Source organism: Phocoena sinus, chromosome 20, assembly GCF_008692025.1.
Source record: "Phocoena sinus isolate mPhoSin1 chromosome 20, mPhoSin1.pri, whole genome shotgun sequence".
In the NCBI taxonomy this organism is placed as follows: Eukaryota; Metazoa; Chordata; class Mammalia; order Artiodactyla; family Phocoenidae; genus Phocoena; species Phocoena sinus.
The window spans coordinates 48,203,114-48,225,546 of NC_045782.1; the positions used below are offsets into that span (position 1 = coordinate 48,203,114).

Below are 22,433 nucleotides of genomic sequence, written 5' to 3' on the forward strand. Positions count from 1 at the left end.
ACACACACATTGTAGATGAAATGTGATTGCATAAGTGAACATGTACTTTTTCTAAGAATATTACATGGAAAATGTTATTGTTGAATGCGGCCAATAATGTAAAATAAAACACTACATAGTGAAAAATTCACGTGACCAACTACATTTGTTTGTGCACTTTTCTCTCTGTGTTATATTTCATTAAAATTAATGTAGAATGGATTAGAGGGATTAAAAACTGGTATATAGGTAAGAGTCCTATGTCCTCTAGGGGTTGTGTATGCATAGGTTGTCTTCACACGTGTGTTCATATATGTGAACATGTTGCACAAATGTGTGCATGGTTGCGTGTGTGTGGAACGAGTGTTTGTGCACATGGGGATGTGCATATGCACGTATGTTTCTGTGTGTCTTTGTGTGTATGAGTATGACCGTGTGTGTTTTAGAAAAATTTCCAGAAGGAAATACACCACAATTTTAGAAGAGATTATCTCTGGATGGTGGGACTGCAGCTGTCTTATGCCTTTTTGTACTTCTAGGTTCCCTACAATAAAAATGCATTTCTTTTCAACTAGAAAAAAAATGAAAGGTGAATGAACATGCTGAGTGCCCCTTGCTCCCACCCATTCTGCACATGTGGTCTGTTCCCCACGAGAGGCGCCCCAATGCCTGCTCTCCCTGGGGGCACCTGCCTTTCGAGGCCCGGGTGTGTGCAGGTGGCATACCAGGTTGGTCTTTCCTTCTGAAGCTTCAGGAATGAGCTGATGGAAGTACTTTGTCATCTTGTTGGAGGTCACGTGCTCCTGCAGCTTCTCCACGATGGAGGCATCCATCTTCCTCCCCAGCTCCAGCTCATGCTGGATGGTCTGGTGGAGAGTCTGCAATTGGCCATATGGTTGCCGTGTATTCCTGGAAAGAAAGAGCCAAAGGGTGGGTGCTGTGAAGGAGGTCGGGGAGGCTTGCCCTGCAGGTGGGAGACATGACCATACCATGTGGGCCTTGCCCAGTGCGTCCTCCGTGTCCAGCAGGGTGAGCCTGTAGGTGTTGAACTCATTCTGGAAGGCCTCCTCCTTGGCCAGGCACTGCGAAGTCAGTTTCTGCATCAGGATGGTTTCCGTCTCCTGCCCGGTTCAGGATACTGGCCAGCTTCTCATTCTTTTCTTCCTCCTTTATGATGGATTTCTTATAGGCTTCGAGCTCGCCATCCATGGACTTGACTTGATGCTGGCATTCGCTGCCAAAAGTGAAAGAGCAAGCTAGGACATCGGAACATCAACGTGTATGGTGGTACCCTGCTCAGAGGAAGCTCACAGAGTGGAGAGAAAGAATTAGGAAACCAACTCTTTTAATAGTAGTTGAATCTTTTTTTTTATGACTTTCGTACATTATTTATTTATTTTTAATTTCTTGGCCACACTGCGCGGCACGTGGGACCTTAGTTCCCTGACCAGAGATCCAACCCACACCTCCTGCAGTGGAAGCATGGAGTCTTAACCACTGGACTGCCAGGGAAGTCCCAGTAGTACTCAAATCTTGACTAATATTTTCTAATGTATTAGAACTATTACCCGGGACTTCCCTGGCAGTCCAGTGCTTGGGGTTCCATCCTTCCACTGCAGGGGTCATGGGTTCGATCCCTAGTTGGGGAACTAGGATCCTGCATGCTGTGCAGCCAAAAATAAAATAAATAAAAATAAAAGTTAAAAGAACGATTACCTATCTCAAGTCCAAGTCTAAAACTCTTCTAATATTGTGATTATGGGAGGGGGAAAGGGCAGGAAACTGTTGCCTTGTGCTTGTGGGTGGGGAGTGGTTGGTGCCAGCCCATCTCCTTTAGTCATGACCATAACCCTTGGAAAGGATATGCTGTTATCTCAGTTTTGTACTCGTGAACACGAAGCTTAAAGCATTTGAGGCGCACAGTGAATGGTGTAGCTGGGAGGAATACACGTGGCTGTCTCTTCAAATCCCCTCAGCATACTGGTCATGGAAATACCCATAAGTAATGTCAAGTTAAAAAATGCAGATCCTGGATAATGGAATTTGGAATTTGTGTGTGTGAGACATTTTTTCCCTTTCATTCTGTGCTGTCCTGCTGTACTTTAAGCATGCTTTTCTCTACTTGTGGTATCTTACCCTTTGAATAAGTTTTTATTCAAAAATTCAAAAAAGTACTTTCTTCTTGAACTAGAATAATACCTTCCATATTTTTCTCACATCTATTCCTGGCCTTGGACTCTCTTCCCCCGGCAACCTGTTACTGTCTCTTAAATGTCTTGCCAGATATATTTTATGCATATATAAACATTATGTTTGTGGGTGTTTGCGTATTTCTCTCCACTTAAAAAATTACAAGTGGAAGCTTAGTATATCCTATTCTGCACCTTACTTTTTCTTCTGTTGTATCTTAGAGATATTCAATATCAGTGTACATAGAAATCGCCTTAATTCTTTTCAATGACCAGATAGTATTTTAAATATCTCATTGGTATACATTTAGGCTCTATCCAGTTTTCTGCTTTTTCCCAATTTCACCAGTATAGCAATAAACACCTGTACACATTAAAAAAAAAAAGATACTGAAGAGATATGCTGTGTTCATGCAGCAGAAGATTTAATATTAAGGTGCCAATTCTCCTCAAACTGCTCTATAGTCTCGATGCATTTCCAATCTCAATGCCAGTAGGCATTTTTTCCCCAGAAATTGACAAGCTAATTCTAAAATTCATATGGAAATCCAAAGGACCTAGAATAGCCAAAATAATTTTGTAAAAGAAGAACAAAGACTCCCAATATCTGATTTAAAGACTTTCTATAAAGCTGTACTTACGAAGACAATGTGGTATTGGTGAAAAATAGACAAATAGATCAATGGAACAGGATGGAGAGTGTACACACACACACACACACACATACACACAATTGACTGATTTCTGACAAAGGTGCCACAGTATTTCAGTGGAGAAAGGATGGTCTTTTCACCAAGGGTGCTAAGACAACTGGAGATGGACATGCAAAAAAAGACTGAACCTCAGACCATAATAAAATTAACTTGAGGACTTCCCTGGTGGTGCAGTGGTTGAGAGTCTGCCTGCCAATGCAGGGGACACGGGTTCGTGCCCCAGTCCGGGAAGATCCCATATACCGTGGAGTGGCTGGGCCCGTGAGCCATGGCCGCTGAGCCTGCATGTCTGGAGCCTGTGCTCCACAACGGGAAAGGCCACAACAGTGAGAGGCCCGTATACCGCAAAAAAAAAAAAAAAAAAATTAACTTGAAATAGATCATATACCTAAATGGAAGAGCTAAAATTATCACACTTTAGCAGAAAACATAGAGAAAATCTTTATGACTCTAGGTCAGGCAAAGATTTCTTAGAGAGGACATAAAAAGCATGAACTATGAAAGAAAAAAATTAATAAATTGGAATCCATCAAAATTTAAAACTTTGGCTCTTCAAAAAACACCGTTAAGAGAATGAAATTACAAGCCAGCCTGGGAGAAAAATATTTTCAAAATACACATCTGGTAAAGGACTTGTATCCAGAACATATGAGAACTCATAACTCAATAATCAGATAAACCACTCAGTTTAAAAATGAACAAAAGAATAAAATACCTTGGAATAAACCTACCTAAGAAGGCAAAAGACCTGTACTCTGAAAACTAAAGGACACTGATGAAAGAAATTGAAGATGACACAAACAGATGGAAAGATATACTATGTTCTTGGATTGGAAGAATCAATATTGTTAAAATGACCATACTACCCAAAGCAATCTACACATTCAGTGTGATCCCTATCAAATCACCAATGGCATTTTTCACAGAACTGGAACCAAAAGTTTTAAAATTTGTATGAAAACACAAAATATCCTGAATAGCCAAAACAATCTTAAGAAAGAAGAACAGAGTTGGAGGAATCACATTCCCTGACTTCAGACTACACTACAAAGCTACAGTAATCAAAACAGTATGGTACTGGCACAATAAAACAGACACATAGATCAATGGAACAGAATAGAGAGCCCGGAAATAAACCCACATACTTATGGTCAATTAATCTATGACAAAGGAGGCAAGAATATACAATGGAGAATAGACATTCTCTTCAATAAGTATTGCTGGGAAAACTGGACAGCTACTTGCAAAAGAATGAATTAGAACATTCTCTAACACCATATGCAAAAATAAACTCAAAATGGATTAAAGACTTAAGTGTAAGACTGGATACTATAAAAATCCTAGAGGAAAACATAGGCAGAACACTCTTTGACATAAATTACAGCAATAGTTTTTTGGATCTATCTCCTAGAGTAATGGAAACATAAGCAAAAATAAACAAATGGGACCTAGTTAAACTTAAAAGATTTTTCACAGCAAAGGAAACCATAAACAAAACAAAAAGACAACCTACAGACTGGGAGGAAATATTTGCAAGTGATGTGACTGACAGGGGATTAATTTCCAATATATACAAACAGCTCAAACAGCTCAACATAAAAAAAACCAAACAACCCAATCAAAAAATGGGCAGAAGATCTAAATAGACATTTCTCCAAAGAAGACATACAGATGGCCAACAGGCACATGAAAAGATGCTCAACATCACTAATAATCAGAGAAATGCAAATCAAAACTACAATGAGGTATCACCTCACACCAGTTAGAACGGCCATCATCAAAAAGTCTACAAATAATAAATGATGGAGAGGGTGTGGAGAAAAATTTACATTCCACTGTTGGTAGGAATGTAAATTGGTGCAGCCACTATGGAGAACAGTACGGATGTTCCTTAAAAAACTAAAAATAGAGTTACCATATGATCCAGCAATCCCACTCCTGGGCATATATCCAGAAAAGACAAAAACTAATTCGGAAAGACTCCTGCACCCCAGTGTTTATAGCAGCACTATTTACAATAGACAAGACATGGAAACAACCTAAATGTCCATCAACAGATGAATGGATAAAGAAGATGTGGTATGTGTGTATGTGTATATATATACATACATACATACACACACACACATATATATGCAATTACTCAGTCATGAAAAGAATGAAATAATGCCATTTGCAACAACATGGATGGACCTAGAGATTATCATACTAAGTGAAGTAAGTCAGTCAGAGGCAGACAAATATATGATATCACTTATATGTGGAATCCAAAAAAATGATACATATGAACTTATTTACAAAACAGAAATAGACTCACAGACATAGAAGACAAACTTACGGTTACCAAAGCGAAAGGGGGTAGAGAGATACATTGGGAATTTGGGATTAACAGATATATAGATAAACAATAGCACAGGGAACTATATTCAATACCTTGTAATAACCTATAATGCAAAAGTATACATACATATATATATATATATATATATCTGAATCACTTTGCTGTATACCTGAAACATTGTAAACAACTATACTTCAATTTTTAAAAATGAGCAAAAGACACCTTTTATCAGAGAAGATATATGGATGGCAAATACTCACATGAAAAGACGCTCAATATCATTGGTCATTAGGAAGATGCAAATTAAAATCTCGACAGGACACCACAACATATCTACTAATGGCCAAAATTTAAATGACGGCACTATTAAGTGTTGGTGAGGATGAGAATGGCTGGGGATCTCAAATGCTGCCAAAGTGTTTCCCAAAGTGGCCTGTTCCATTTTGCATTCCCATACCAAGACCTGCACACAATTTCACAGCAGCTCTGGTCATGCTACCCTCCAAACTGGAAACAACCAAATGTTGATATATGCACATGAGGGACTACTACTCAGCAACTGATCTTGTAACATCAGGCTGACTCTCAAAGCACTGTGCAAAGTGAAAAAAAAACTAGACAAGAAAAGCTACATATTGTGTGATCCTGTTTATATGACATTCTAGAAATGACCAAACTATAGGAACAGAAAGCAGATCAGAGTTTGCTGGGGGCTGGAGGTGGGAAGAGGTACTGACTTCTGGGATGCAGGAAATAGCTGATATCTTGAGTGTATGATGGCTACTTGCGTCTGTCCATTTGCTGAACCGAACTGTGCTCTGAAAAAGGATAACTTTTTACATAACACTAATAATTTACATAATAAATCTGTACATAAATTATCCTCGATAAACCAAACTTTTAAAAGTTACTCACTTTCTTTTTTAGGAAGTAGAAGCCTTATAAATACCTAGGATTTGACAATAACAATAACAATGAGACATCCAATTTTTATGACACAAATCTGAACACTCAGTAAAACGTGCATGGGGGAAAAGACACCAGAATGCTAGTTAATCAACTGTCATTGTCACAAAAGGAGAAAGACTGTGCGTTTTAAATCTTTATCTCTGTTTCTCTGATTTCCTGTAATGTGATCACTTACCCTTGATAAAAATTATTTTTAAAAAAGACACACTTAGGAATCCGCTGGCGGTCCAGTTGTCCAGGACTCGGCACTTTCACTGCTGTGGCCCAGGTCCAATCCTTGATCAGGGAACTAAGATCCCGCAAGCCCCAAAGTATGGCCAAGAATTTAAAAAATAATAAAATTAAAAAGACACTCTTTAAAAATGTCCTTCATAGAGAACAAACTGGTGGTTGCCAAGGGGGAGGGGGTTGGGGAAGGGATGGAGTAGGAGGTTGGGGTTAGCAGATATAAGTTTTTATATATAGGATGGATAAACAAGAAGGTCCTACTGTAGAGCACAGGGAACTAGAGTCAATATCCTATGATAAACCTTAATGGAAAAGAATATTTTAAAAATGCCTATATATGTAAAACTGAAGCACTTTGCTGTACAGCAGAAATTAATACAACATTGTAAATCAACTGTACTTCAATTAACAAGTTGATTAAAAAGAGTCCTTGATTAACAGACACCAGTGGAAAATAAACAGAACGAAAAGAACTGGTAGAATCTAGAATATGTCTGAGGCTTGGCCCAATCCATCTGAGGATTAAGAGGGAAGCTGTTACAGGATCTCAAGGCGAAGCTGACAAATTAACACCCAGCAGAGGTGCTGAGCCCCGCCTGTACCACACGCATCCTGTCAGGAAGTATGACAGAGGCAGATACCAGGGCACAAGGGGACCTGTCTGTGTCCCTATCCCTGAGAGGGTGTACATTCTAGGCAGGGTATCCCCCCAACCCAAGTTAAGCACAGTATAGTATGTATTCTCTGGCTTGTTCTGAGACGTTTCACGTGGAAATGACCCATCTGCTCTGAACGTATGACTTTCAGTGTTTGCTGCAGCCTCAATGTGATTCTCCACCTGTGGTTGGGACGCACTCCTGATACGACTTTGTCACTAACTACGAAGATTCCGTAGGAGCTGCTGTCTTTCAAGTCTCGGTGTGGCGGGGACCCACAATAATAGAATATGATTGCTTACACACACACACACACACACACACACACACACACACACACACACACCAGACACACACAGGAAGTGCTAGACAACGGGGGGGTCCCTGTGGGGGGCACAGGCCATGAGACTCCCAGCTTCAACCTTACTCAAGGTCGACGCTGGGCAGGAGGGAAAAGCTGCCCACAGGCCAAGGCCTCTCCTGCACCAAACACAGGGCAGCATTGAGGGGGCAGACACAGCGGGAGAGGGCAGGCCAGCAGCCCCAGGGGACAGGGTAGAGAGGAGCCCGACCCCACAGCCCTGAGCCCACCCGGTTCCTCCACCGGCATGTTTAAAGGGAAAGCAGATGTTTAGCCGGACTTTGCCGGGATAATTCCATGATTCTCCCTTTGGCTTTCTCTCATCGACTCAGGGAAATGAAGGAAATGAGTATTTTTAATCCAGCATTACCCATGTAAAATGACTTGTAAAAACAATCAGTCCCTCCGGTTTTGTTTTTCTGAGGTTGAGTCGAGCTATGATGTGCTCCCTCCAGAAACGGCTTCCACATCTGGGCCCCAAGCACCCTGGAGGTTTGGGGAATTCAGGCAGTGCTGTGTCTGGAAGCCTCTGTCTCCAGCACCCCGCCCAGGCTACACGTCCAGCCCTCACTACAAGTGAGAGGGGAACGCGAGGGGGGCCTCTTCCTTCCCTTTTCAGGGAGATTAAAGCAGGATTTTGGTTGGAACTCAGCCCTTGGCAGAACAATAGAGAAGGGATGAAGTTTCTGCACACAGGTGGTGAAACTGCAAATCAAAGGGACACCTTTATCTCCCCAAGATAAATACCCCTTTTTCTTTCTCTCTCTCTCACTGTTTCTCCTTAATCCTCCCAGGAAATCTGAGCGTGAAAGCGTTGCTGCTCCTGGTGCCACGGAAAGTTTGAAAGGATTTAAGAAACACTGAAATCTGGGTGAACAATAAGGGTGGCTTCAGGACGGAAGCTGGGGCCGAAGGGCAGGTGCGCCCCTTTGTCCCAGGAGAGCCGAGGATGGGCGCTCCGTGCTCACCTGTGAGGAGCTGGGCGTGGAGTCCACTCCGCACCCACCTCCGCATTCCCACGCTTGTCACGAGCTCTCCCCGCTCGCCCAGACCCCCCCTGTGGTCCTGAGCCACCTGGCCCACCGCCAATGGCAACCAGAAGGGCCGCCTGTACCTGAGTGCCTCTTGGATGGTCTTGTGAGCCTCGTCGCGGTGCTTCATGCCCACCAGGCTGGTGGCCCACTGCTGCAGGATGCGCTTTTTCTCCACGTTGATGGCATCTATTTCCGTGCAGGCCTGCAGTGGAGAGTTGAGGTTACTTGGATGTTGGTCTTATGTCATTAAGTTCAGAGCCCCAAAAGGATGTCGGAGAGCCCCGAGCTTCCTGAATCATCTTCCTTCTCTGTTACCCATGCTTTTCTTTATCTGCATCAGCAGGACACACGTGAAATTAAACATGGCTCTAAAGACCTGTCTAACACCTGCCTGAGCCTTGAGCCCCAGCTGTGACACGGGAACAGTAACAGTACCCACATCCTGCGGCCGTCGGATCAGAGGGGATGGTGCCTGTATGCCCAGCGCGTTCTCAGCTCGACCACAATTGCTGTGTCGCGTGGTGCTCAGAATGTCCTGATGGGTCATTTCAGTGGAATCACTGCACCGTTAGCAAGTTGGCCTCGTGCTGATTCCCGGAAGGGGCACTGAATGGGAGCTTGGGTGAGACCCCCATTGGGCCACGAGCATCTTTGTGGAGGTGCTGAGTCCCAGCAGAGTCTGCTCTTGCTGGATGTGCATGGTAGATGCTGGAGGAAGTCAGAGCGGCCTTGAACACTCACAGGTACAATAAAAGGGTGGAGCTGGACGTGAAAGGAGGCGTCACCCCTGGGGGTCCCACTCTCAGGTGTCAGGGCTTTAAAAAATCATCTACTCATTATTATTATTATAGAGCATAAAGTGGTATGAATTAATTATACCATGACTGGTGAGACATTTCCAGATTTGGGTAAGTTATTAACTGAGGAGGTTGCTCTGTGCCGTGGAGTAGGTTGTGCACTGCCCAACAGTGCCCGGCCGAGGCAGTAGGTACCAAAACCACTGGGCTCCTCCCCAGGCTGGGCTCTGTGGGGCTGGTCAGCCAGAGGCAGGTGCCCCCCGAGTCCCCAAGGCTGCCGGACGAAGGCTTGCTGACCAAGGTACAGGCTGAGATGCAAAACTCGAGGCTGAATTCAGTCTTTAAATGTTTTAAACACACTTCTCATTAAAAAAAGTGTTTATTCTACTCAAATTAGAATATGGAAATAAGCAAAAAGAAAATAAAAATAATCCCACAACTTAGAGTTTACCATTTCTAACACCCTGGTGTTATCTTCCTGTGTGCGTTTTGTGTGTGTTTGTGTGCGTGTGTGTGCGTGTAAGCAATCATATCCTATTATTGTTTTGTAACTTAGTATTAAAAAGTAGCAGGACTTCCCTGGTGGCCCAGCGGTTATGACTCTGCACTCCCAATGCAGGGGGCCAGGGTTCGATCCCTGGTCAGGGAATTAGATCCTACGTGCATGCTGCAACTGAGAGCCCGCAAGCCGCAACTAAGAGTTTGCGTGCCACAACTAAGATCCTATGTGCTGCAACTAAGACCCGGCGCAGCCAAAAAAATAAATATTAAAAATGAAAATAAAAAGTAGCATATTGTGAATGGGTTTCCATGCCAGCAAATGTTTATTTTATTGGTGGGATTGTCCTCCACTGCACGGATATATCATAATTTGTTTAACCAATATCCTCTTCTTGGGCCTTCCTTGGTTATCACACACAGCACTGTGTCCCCAGTGACTCTCTATTCATTTTGTTCATGAAGTATGTAATGTATACAGAAATTTTATTTGCATGCCTATTTTCCCTGGAATGAAGTCCAAAAAGTGATATTTTGGGAGAGCTTGCTGGGGAGTAGGGTGGGTGTCCCTGACATGCAGTACAGTATTGCCCTTGAATAAGGATCTTGATGAAGACAGACTGCACCCCCACCATCAGTGTGGGAGCCCCGATTCCCCTGCCTCGTTCATCTTTGCCAACTTGGTGGCAGAACCCCTGTCCCGCCCTCATTGGTCGTCAATGTCTGTGTCGCACCTGCCATGGGCCCCCCTGTTCTGGGTGCAGGAATGCAGGATGAACAAACGTGGGACGGCCCTGCCCCGATGGCACACAGCCAGCAGGGAGGGGCGGGAGGCAAAAAAGACGTAATGAAAGAAAACTACAGCATCGTGTGTGTGTACACAATCATCACAGAGCAGAATCGCACACGGCAGATTCTGAATTGATTTTCAAAATCTCTTTATACCACCAAACTTACTGGTGTTATGCTTAGAAAGGCCTCTCCAATCCAGGGCTTTATAAATATTTCTCATTTTCTTTCTTCTGGTACAGTTTCCCTTGTTTCAATCCTTGAGCCCATGTGGAATTTATTTTAGTGTGTGGTATGAGGAAAAGATTTGATTTTTTTCCCCAAATGATTAACCAAATGTCCCAACACCACTGGGTGCAAAATTCACTTGCTCTCCATTAATTTATAATCCATGAAATTTCTATATAAATGTTTCCTTGATTCTGAGCCCTCTCAGAGGCTCCCACAGCCTACCTGTCCGTCCCTGACTCCAGTAATTCATTATTTTAGCCTCTAGGGCTTTATAGTGTTTAATGCTAGGTGGACCCACCATCCCAGTTTGTCCTGGACTCCCCTGGTTCTGGCCCAGGAAGTCCCACATCTCAGGAAATCTGTCATTTCTGGGCAAACTGGGACCGTGGGCCAGCCTTCATGAACCTTCCCCCCTGGACATTTCTCTGCCAGTCCTCTGAATTTACTTTTCAGATAAAATTAAGAATCACTTTGCTAACTAAGAAGTTTTTCCCCCCTGAGGTTCTGATGGGAGCACATTCTAGATTAAGTATATTCATAGGTTGGCAAGCACTGGGTGCTTTCCCATGTGGACCCAGGTGTGTTTGTTCGTTTGTTCAAGCCCATCTGTCTCTCCTTCAATAAAAGTGTGTTGTTTCCTTTGTGTCATCACTGCACGTATGAATGCAGATGGTGACTCACAGATTTAAAAAAAAAAGGTCACAGCCACTTTGCTTTCCAGTGCTGGCCACTGAACTGGGAGCTGCACTGAACCCGGGCCCTCCCTTACTGCACACGGGAAGGGAGATGTGGGCACTGCCCTGGAGCACTGCCTGCCCAGGCTGAGAATGGGTAGGGAGACTTCAGCCCTCTCCGAGAGAGGCCTGCTGTCGGTAAGGAACTTGCTAAGGATGCCTCAGCAAGCAGGACAGAATGTCCCATCTCCTGAGGGGCCTTTCAGTCTATCCCTGGCTACAGTGGGAATAAGAATACTGGCCACCAGTCAGCTGGTATCTACTGTGTCCCCAACGTGGGTCAGCCAGATGCTCTGAGACGCTTATGAGGACAGACAGATGTGCAGGAGGCTGGCCGGCTAACTGGGGGCTTAGTCAGTCTCCTTGCAGGCATGCAGGCATTGCCTGGGCGCTGCCAGATGGCGCCTGTGCCACGGAGCGCTTACCTCGCTCACTGCCTTCCTGAGCGTCCGGGTGTCCTCAGCCTGCGCGCGGTACTGGGCCTCGAACAGGGCAATCTGTTCTTGCAGCTGGTTGGCTCGGGTGGTCAGCTGGTCCACGTGCAGGTCCTGGAAGGGAGGGGACGAGATGCACAGTGAGATGGGTCCCCAGCAACCTCAACCCGTGTCAGCAACCCCATGCTGGGCGTGGCCCCCAGGGCTGCGGTATTCACGCAGGGGCAGGGCTGATCAGATCAGGAGATCAGAGATGTGGCAAACAGTCACACGGGCATCATCTTTGCAGAACACCTGCTGCTTCTTCTCCAACTCGGCCCGCATGCGCTCGGCTTCCGACTTCTTCACGACTCGCTTCATCACCCGGATGTCGTCACGCACGTCCTGGTCTATGTTCTGCATGTAGAAGAGATGCAGAGCCAGGGTCTCCATCTCGGTTTGCAGAGCTGCCACTGGGGAGAGAGAGGGAGGGTGTCCCAGCATCGCACACCAGACATCGTGGAAGCAGCACCCCTCCCCACACTGTGGAGTGGGTCTGGGAAACAGCCTTTAAACTACAAAGACCCATACCTTTGCCATCAAAGACTTTACAGTCTAGTTGGAGAGACGAAATATACATAATCTATGCCCTTCAACTGCAATAAGCCCTCCATTCCCACCACATATTAGAGATTCTCCGTGTCTAAGGATGTTCTGAAACAGTGTCAAGGTTAGGAGGCCTCATGTGAATTTTACAGATTTCTTACCACTTAGAGGTTGGCAATCTCAGGTACAGTCCTAAATCCCCTGGGAGGAAACCAGCCTGAAGGGTGGGCTGAGCACCACTGAAGCATGGGTTCCTTGGAAGGAAACCCACATGAGATTGATTTATAAGGTAGAACACCAGTTTATTTAGGGAGATAGACTTCAACCAGTAATTGTTGGCTCACTTGTGTAGAGCATTCCTTATTCAGTGGGTAGATCTAAACAGAAAATCGATTTATAGATCAAAAGGCTGCTGGGTGAATACCATGTTGGAGTTAGGTGTTTTTGAAGGATGAACTTAAACAATAATTTGTTTCTTTTTTTTACATCTAAGATGACTGTAAAAACTCTAACACTAGAGAATTCTTTGGATCCTGTGTGGCTAAGAGTTATAGGGGAGGGGAATGGAGCAAATGCAGGGAAGCGAGGGGGGAGGTTTTGTAGAAAGAGTGGTTGCCGGGTGGACTGGGGTGGGGGTGTATTTGGGGAGAGGGTCTTTAAAGAGGTAATTAAGATAAAATGAGGTCACCAGGGTGGGCCCTAACAACTCGTGTCTTTATGAGAAGAGTAGGTTAGGACACAGACACACAGAGGATGACTTTGTGAGGACACAAGGAGAAGACAGCCGTCTACAAGCCCAGGAGATTGGCCTCAGGAGGAAAGACCCTGCCAACACCTTATCTTGGACATCTGGCCTCCAGAATGACAAGAAGACAAACTTCTGTTCTTCAAGCCGCCCAGTCTGTGGCCCTTTCCTATGGCAGAGGGCGCCAACTAACCCACCCCCACCTGAATCAGAGAGCTTGCCCACCCATCCTGCAGGGCACTCACTTCTGCCCCTCTATCCTTTCCTGGCTGAGTGACTGAGAGTCAATATTTCAAATATTCTTTTTAATTTGTATTCTTTCAACATTAGTGAAATCAAGTCTATTTTCACAGTTTGAAGACCAGCTGTCCTTTTCCTTCTCCAACTTGCCTGCTCATACCATTGGCCCTTCTTCTACGGGTGGGATAGTCGTCTTTTACCTAGTAGGCTTCAAAGGGCCCTTCACGTAATAAAAACAGGATGGCTAGAGTCTCAAATGCCTCCCATGACCTCTGCCCCCAGTGTCACTCCCGTGATTGTGTTTTGTGGCAAAAAAGGAAATGACCAGGTGGGCCTGACCTGAGCAGTTGAGCACTCTAGAAGCAGAGTTTTCTTGACCTGGTGTCAGAAGAGGAAGCCAGAGAGATTTGCAGGGTCAACGGGATTTGTTTAGTGTGAGATAGGAGTCTAAGTGTTTACTTTCAGGTGGTCAAATGATCAAAAATACTGAGTGATTTAAAAATACAACCTGTACTTTCAATTTGCAGTAAATAGCTAAATTCCTGAGTAAATTTCCTGGAACTCCCTACTCTGCACTATTGATCTGTTTGCCCATTTTTTCTCTAGTGCCATTTTGTTTCTATTGCTGTAGATTGATACTGTGTTTTGATACCTGATAGGACAATTTCCCTTCATTATCCTTCCTTTTCACCATTTTCTTGGATATTCTTGTGCATTTAGTGTTCCAAGTGAACTTGGAACTTGAAAATCATTGGAGAGCTTTTTAGGTATTGCATGCATGCATTGATAAGGGAAAAAAAGCAAGGAACAGAGCATTGGGTATAATATGCAGCTACTTGTGTAAAAAATATAGAAAAAATACAACCCTTGTAACTTTGCTTTTACATGCAAAAACATCTTTAAAAGAATACACAAGAATCAAGAATACCGTGTGCCTCTGTGGAGGTGGCTGGAGGCTGGGGCGGGGGAGACTCCAGAGTGCCTTAATTTTGTATTATTACTTCTTGAAAATAATAACTGTGTTAAATAAATTCAAGTTCACCCAAAACATCCCATCGTGGATTTTAACTGGACTTGCATTGAACTACTTATTAATTTGGAGAGAAATGACATTTGTTTCCTCTCATTTGGTTACATGATTGTTCCACTTATTTAAATCTGCTTTAGGTCCTTTAGTAAAATTTTATTGTTTTTCCTCAGATAGGTTCACTTGCTTCTTGTTAGACTTACTCCTCAGTATTTTATGGTTGTTATAGCTATTATGGATGAGGTTCTAAAAAATTATAATTCATAATTGGATATGACTGGTAGAAAAGAAAATTATAGCTCTAGTATTCAGTTACTTTATAGATTTCTTACTGTTTTTTTTAGCTTTTCATCAGTGATCTTGAATCTGCTAGGTAAACAATCATACCATTGGTGGAGAATGAGTTCCATGGCTTCATATCCAGAATCTATACTTCGTTTCTTTTTCCTGTTTTCTTTCATGGCTGGAACCTCCAAAACAATGCATCCTCGTCTCATTCCTTAACTATGATTACTCCAGGGCTTTCCTCTGAGTAAAACTGCCTTGTTAGTTGCTGATAAATACTTACAATGAACTTTCCTTCTATCCTAGTTTAGGATTGACAATGAGTTTTATCCAAACACCCATTTGACATCCACCCAGAAAATCTATTTGTTCTCTCTCCTTTAAGAATATAATGCAATGAATCAGTAGATTTCCTAATTTCAAATTATTCCAGAATTAAGCCCTCTTGACTAGGAGGTATTTTTCTTTTCATATATTGCTGAACTTAATCTTTTGTTCATGAGTAAAAATTTAATATTTGCTAATATTTTATTTAGGATTTCTACACCTCATAAGTAGTAACACTTTATAGTTTTCTGTTTTTGTACGTTGTAAGCTTTTCCAGTAAGGATTATACTGAACATTGTAAAATAAGCCTGGGGTGGGGTGTGTGTGTTGGGGGGGAGGCGTGGTGTCCCTGGTGGCGCAGTGGTTAAGAATCTGCCTGCCAATGCAGGGGACACGGGTTCGAGCCCTGGTCCGGGAGGATCCCACATGCCGCAGAGCAACTAAGCCCATGGGTCACAACTGCCGGGCCTGCGCTCTAGAGCCCGCGAGCCACAGCTACTGAGCCCGCGTGCCACAGCTGTTGAAGTTTACGCACCTAGAGCTGGTGCTCCGCAACAAGAGAAGCCACCGCAATAAGAAGCCCGTGCACCGCAACAAAGAATAGCCCCTGCTCACTGCAACTAAAGAAAGCCCGTGCACAGCAAAGACCCAATGCAGCCAAAAAAAAAAAAGCCTGGGAAGAGTTTCCCAAATTTTCCACCCACTTGTGGGTTAAATAACATAGGAAGTGTCTGGTTTTGTCCTGTCTGTAATCCTATGGCATTTTTTTCCCTTTACCTTTGGAATTTAAAAATTTCACCAACTATGTCTAGGCATGTTTATTTTTTCTTCCACCCATCTGGCCTTCCATGAGACTTTACATCTGAAGATTCATCTTTCTTGAACTCATGCAAATGTTTTCCTCTGATGTCACTGGTTAATGCCCCTAATCTCCTGGAATTTCTATCTCATGGATACTGACTTTACCAGACCTACAGTCCATGTCTTTTATCTCCTTCTCAAAACGTCCATCACTTTGAGTTTTTGCTTTGAATTCTGGGCAGAATTCCTCAAACTGACCTTTTAGACACAAGTTCAATTGTTCAGTTTCCAGCAGTGCTGATTTGCCTATTTAGTCCTTCTGGCGGGGTGTGGGGGGCGATTCTATATTTTAATTCCGAGTATCCTTTTCCCTAATAGTTGGCTCTCATTTGACTGATGAGATGTCCTCTAAAATCTCATGTCGAACACAGCTGGCGTATGCTATGTTTTCGGAACCCGGTCTGTGTCTGTGGAGGCGTCTGCTCTCCTGTCTGGGGATTGCCACTGATGACTCACATTTGGATGTGAAGGTTTACTGACTGGTGGGCTTCACCCCCCTCCTAAATGAGGAGGTCAACTGTGGGCATTCTCCAGAGGCCAAGCCCCACGTTTCACCTACGGGACAGTGCAGTGGTGGCACCTGGTAGGCAGGGCTGGGACCGCCACCCGAGTTCTTTAGTCTGAAGAGGGGAGAAACGGTGCCGTTAGGTGGGTCCTTGCTTGGTTGAACAGCTTCTGCTCCTGCTACCTGGTGACTTCCAGAAAGGACAGAGTGTCCACGAAGATGTCTGGATCTTTCCAGAAGCCCATCCACACCTCGAGGATCCGATGAGGGGTGCCGGTGGGCACTCACTTCTCCTGTGTGGAGGGGGTGGGGGACCTGTGTCCTCTTTCAGACTGGTCTAAATTCTGTTATATCCGGAGGATGTGGCTCCATTGTTTTAGTGTGAATGTCGTGCTCTTCTCTTTTTGGTAGATTCTGTTAATTTGGTGATACTCAGGGAGGGGTGCTCTTCCCCAACTCTGTCCAGAAAACTCTCCTGCATTTCTCAGGGTCCAAAATGCTTCTTTCCATCCACAGTTGGGATATACGTGTGATTTTGGTTTCTCCCAAATTCTTCTAGGTTATTTTCCCCATTATAATAGTAATACAGAGTTGATAAAGAAAGTTGGAAACATGAAAAAGCACAACAACTGAAATAACCTGCTGTGACCACGCTGTTCACTGTGGCCCACGACCTCCGCTCCGCGCAGAGCTGTTGCTTCGGTAGGAACAGTGCACGGTGACTAGTCGCACCCTCACTGTCTCTTCTGCTCCAAAGCCACCTATTCCCCGTAATCTGCCACACATCGTGGGGCTGCAGGGCTCTGGACCATGGGCTCTTGCGCTTTGGATTGGCCTCACCTGTACCTCCCCACCTATTTAAACTCTGCCCATCCCTGCTCTTCCCTGCCTTCTGGATACCCCATCTTCAACCCCAGCAGCCCACCAGCCTCTCCAGCATTTTTAAAATTAATTAATTAATTAATTTTTGGCTGCATTGGGTCTTTGTTGCTGTGCACGGGCTTCTCACTGTGGTGGCTTCTCTTGCTGCGGAGCACAGGCTCTAGGCGCACGGGCTTCAGTAGTTGTGGCTCACGGACTCCAGAGCACATGCTCAGCAGTTGTGGCACACGGGCTTAGTTGCTCCTCGGCATGTGGGATCTTCCCGGACCAGGAATCGAACCTGTGTCCCCTGCATTGGCAGACGGATTCTTAACCACTGCGCCACCAGGGAAGCCCGCCTTTCCCGCTTTTCACTCCAAATACCCCGCCTGCCGGCTTTCAGTGTTTGCTACTTTGCCTAATTAGGTGCATTTTAAGACATTTATGTTTTCCTTCCCCCAAAAGTTTGGGAACCCCTCCAGTATGGGAACACAGCTTGCCTTTCATGAAGTTCTGCGATGGCATGTGGGGACACCCCTCGGGGTCATGATGGCACTTGGGAACACCCCACCAGGTTGCAATGGCATTCAGGGATACGAAGGCATGTGAGGATGCCCCTTGGGGTGTCTATGGCACACGGGGCCGCGCCACGGGGACGCCTGCGAGGACACGGGGCCGCCTTACGCTTCTTGCGCTCCTCGCCGGCGGTCTCGCAGGTCCTGCCGTAGCGCAAGCGCACGCTCCGCAGCTCCTCCTCCTTCCTCCGCCTCTCGCATGCTGTGATCGAGTGGCGGTCGTGGCTCTTCTCGAGCTGCATCTGCAGGCGGGCCAGGTGCTGCTGGACCCCGTAAAGGTCCACCCCCAGCTCCTGCCGCTGGATTCGGCTTTGCTTGGTGGCCACGCCCTGCACCAGAGAGAGAAGCTGGGTCATGGAGATGCGGGTGCACAGCCAGGTGGAAAGCAGGACAGGTACGCACCAGCTCTTGAAGTTCCAGCCTCAGTTTCTCTATTTGCCGGTTAAGATAGTTCTTCAGGGCAGCCTGGAATCTTATCATCAGGGGCTAAAACAGTGGAAGAGCACAGCCGGTTACTGTGCTGTCCCCTCCAGGGCTTAGCCTGAATTGCCACAACTCTTGGCAGGGGACGGCAGAAGTGACTTCCATGCTGGGTGCTCCCCATTTCTGCCCAGGATTCTTATTCCAGAAGCCACAAATTCAAGGCACTTGTGGTCTCATCCTAGGCACTGAAGGACCTGAGTGCAAAATGACAGGGTGGGCTGGGGCAATGGTCCTGGTTTAATCCCTGGGGCCAGAGGGCAGTGATGAGCAGTGCCTGGGATGCCAGCACCAGATGAACTCTCAGCCCCTTTTCCCAGCGCAGCCCTGACCCTTCCCGTGGTACCGGCAGCACCAAGTCTTTCCAAAGAGGTTCATCCAACCAAGACCTGCCCTCCCCACTTGCCAGAGGGGTGGGACACTCAAGGCAGTGGCTATCAGTGGGGGTGATTTTGCACCCACCCAATACCCAGTCTGGAGACATTTCTGGCCGTCACAACTAAGGGGGTGCTACTGGCATTTAGTGGGTGGAGGCCCCAGGGATGCTGCTCAGCATCCTACAGTGCCCAGGAAGCCCCCACCACAACGAGTGATCCGGCCCCAAATGTCTATAGTGTGGAGGTTGGGAAATGCTGACTCTGAATGAATGAACTTAAAGGGAGAATAAACTTTACAAGGTGGCAGCTCAAACCCTGCAGGTAAACCATTCAGGGAGCAGGTGAGACCTGAGTGTGGCATTTGCCGCGTGGAGGGTGGGCCGTGGAGGCTCGGGGCAGGGCAGGGCCTAAGGGCAGGTGTAGGAGTGTCTCTAAGTCCATCTTCGTCTGCATGGGGCAAAAGCAAAGCTCCAGGATGTTTCCTTACATGGTTTGGGTCCAAAACCACCAGCTGGGATCTGTCTTCTTCGGCCTCGTCGCTGGCCTCAGACTCCACACTCTCCACCAGGCCTCCTTCCTCGGCCATGCTTAGCTGCTGGATCCTGTCCAGGAATGAGGACGTGGCTCCTTCCCCAGGGTGGGCATCAGGCTCTGGGGGGATGAGTGGTGGGGAACAACAAACATCACTGAGGAGTTAATAGAGAGAGTGCTTCTCTGGAGGAATTATCAGGCAAAGCTGACGCCCAGTTTCGTGCAACGTGATGGAAAAAAGAAACAAAAGGCACCCCTTTGGGTTAGGGTTCACAAGTGCTATTCACAGGGTCTTCTGCTCATGAATTTTCTACGAGCTGATTCAACACATTCTGTAGAAAGGATTGCACTTTAAAGGTAGACAAGAAGGAAACACATTTTGTTGATACTTTTTAATACATAAATAGTGAACAGAAAGGTGGCTTCTTAATGATGGACTAGATTTTTTTTTTTTTAATGGAAAACAGATATAATTGAAAAGAAGTCAGTGAGGCTCTAGTTTCAACTTCTCTCCCTTCCTGAGCTGGAGAGATCCTGTTCTGTTTCTAACTCCTTTAGATGTGTGCCGTCTGCCTGCTGCTTGTGAGCGATGTGAGGCTTTGTTAGCTGGACCATCCACACACACCCATCATATGGAAGATAAAAAAAACCAATTTGCTTTCCCACGTACTCAACACTGGGATACCGGAGCCAAGTGGAAAGATAAGGGTGTGCCGGGAAAGCCTTGGAAAGTCAGCAAACAGACACATGTTTAGGGGTGAGCTCCCCCGAGACCAGAAGGCAGTGAGACATTTGGCCAGGGCTGCGGGCTGCGGCGTCACCGGATCTTGGTCCAGGCCTGGTCCTGCCACTTACACGGTTGTGTTACTTAATGACGCTTAGGGTCTCTAAAATGGAGAACAGTGCCTACCTCACTGGGTTAGGGTAAGGATTAAATGAGATTAAACAGAAAAATGCTCCACATGTGTTATCCATATCTGTTAATGATATTTTTATCTTTTGGCTCACAGCGCAACAGGAAACAAGGTAACAGGTGGTGAATGAGTGGCAGCCCTCGCATAGAAGGGCGTGTGAAGTGGCTTGTCCCACAATACCTGGCTCCTGCGTGGAGGGGCCCTCGGTAACCAGAGGCGGCTCGTCAAAGTCCAGGGATGTGTTGCTGCTCCCCCGGCTCTGTCCGAGGCGGTGCTGAGCCCCCAGAGGAAAGACCTTCTGCCGGAGCACTCCCTGGGATTGTTTTTAGAGCAAAAACAACCAAATCTGAATTTATGAGGGTTTAGTCAGGACAAAGGAGTTAATTCATTACAGTGTTCAATTCAACATAGTTGTGGACTTCCCTGGTGGTGCAGTGGTTAAGAATCCACCTGCCATTGCAGGGGACACGGATTCGAACCCTGGTCTGGGAAGATCCCACATGCCGCGGAGCAACTAAGCCCATGCGCCACAACTACTGAAGCCCGCGCGCCTAGAGCCCATGCTCCACAACAAGAGAAGCCACGGCAATGAGAAGCCCACGCACCGCAATGAAAAGTTGCCCCGCTCGCTGCAACTAGAGAAAGCCCACGTGCAGCAACAAAGACCCAACGCAGCCATAAATAAATAAGTAAATAAATAAATTTATTTAAAAGAATAGAATATTGTTTGCATAACATTTGGCTTTTGCAAATGGTCAAAACAGAAAACACCTACCGCCACTCCCATGAGGAATCAGGAGTGGCCTCTTTCCGTCTAGATCTGTAGCAAAGTGTAAACGCTGAGGCGTGGGTGTGTGCTGGACGTGGGTTCCTTTACTCCCAAATGCTGCTCTCTCCAAGGATGGTAAGAAACACCTCTGAGCATCCTCTTTATAAAAGGATGCTGGAAAGCCTGGGCCCTGGCCAGGGTCTCCCAAGAGGGCTGTTTCTTCTCTTCTTTCAAACTCTTTCACTTTAGGGACATTTCCATATGAAAAGGTTTTCCCTCAATAGAAGCACCTGGCTCCATTTTAGCTCTAAAGGGGACTCTTGCGAGGATTATTGTTGACAGTAATTACTGCAGCTGATGAATAGGTGAATATTAGTAACAACAGACAATGACCCTGCACAAGACCCTGCAAGGTGGATGCCAGTCATTTCTGTCATCTGTAGGGGAAGCAGCTCACAGAAGCTGAAGCCCTTGCCTAAGTTCGCACAGCCAGCCAAGGGTCATCTCAACGCCCAGCTCCTGTTCTTTCGAATTGTACTTCCTCAGGTGATGCTGCTTCTAGAAATGATTTCTGAGGCATCCAGAACCACAATGACATTAATGGGGGCCCAGAGTCTAAAGCCCACCTCTGGGGTGTCCAGAAAGGGCTTCTCCTAATGAGACGTCAATGAGGTGTCAGAACACGCCGATGACACGGCAGCTTCTACTCCACGATTAAGTTACTTCTTAAGACTGAGAGCTGAGAGGAGAGAAATAGGGTTCTCTCTTTGGGCTTGTCTCTGCCCTTCTGGCTGATCAAATTTGGAGACTGTTTCTTCGTGAGTTTTCTAGAAACTAGATTCGAGGATGGAAATTGGTTTTACAGCTCAACAAGTGATCTGTACTCCTGGCTATCTTTTATTTATTTACTTTTTGGTCATGACTCACGGCTTGTGGGATCTTAGTTCCCCAACCAGGGATTGAACCTGGGCCCTTGGCAATGGAAGAGCAGAGTCCTAACCACTGGACCACCTGGGAATTCCCAGTCCTGGCTTTCTTAGAAAGGAGGGCACTGTTTTGTTGTGTTAAATTCTTAAAAGTGGTTTTGATCATGTACTTGTCATTTGTAATTATAAAGCTTAATTGGGGGTCATCGAATATTGAATTGTGTCATTCTCTAAAGTTATTAACTCTTCTAGGTTTCACAGGGTGGGGAGGGATTGTCACTTCACCGTTCTGCCATCACACCTGCATGCCTCTGGGCAAGGAAGTCCCTTGGCCCCTCAGTTTCCTCACCTGAACTATGGGGATAATAATAGTTCCCACCTCACAGGGTTGTTGTCAGGATTCACTGAAACAACACACATCAAAGGCATTAGTGTCCAGCCCAGAGTCCATGATGGAGAAACGTTACACGTT

At 45.7% G+C, this 22,433-nt stretch overlaps 1 protein-coding gene across 1 annotated transcript in view; it reads right to left on the reverse strand.

Moving 5' to 3' along the window:
- CCDC40 (coiled-coil domain containing 40) overlaps positions 1–22,433 on the reverse strand; it is a 42,227-nt gene that overhangs the window by 14,283 nt on the left and 5,511 nt on the right. Inside the window, 10 exon segments of the mRNA XM_032618088.1 lie at positions 705–865; positions 947–1,100; positions 1,102–1,213; positions 8,551–8,672; positions 11,945–12,067; positions 12,248–12,405; positions 18,074–18,293; positions 18,367–18,450; positions 19,309–19,472; positions 20,447–20,579. Coding sequence (XP_032473979.1) covers positions 705–865; positions 947–1,100; positions 1,102–1,213; positions 8,551–8,672; positions 11,945–12,067; positions 12,248–12,405; positions 18,074–18,293; positions 18,367–18,450; positions 19,309–19,472; positions 20,447–20,579 — 1,431 coding nt within the window.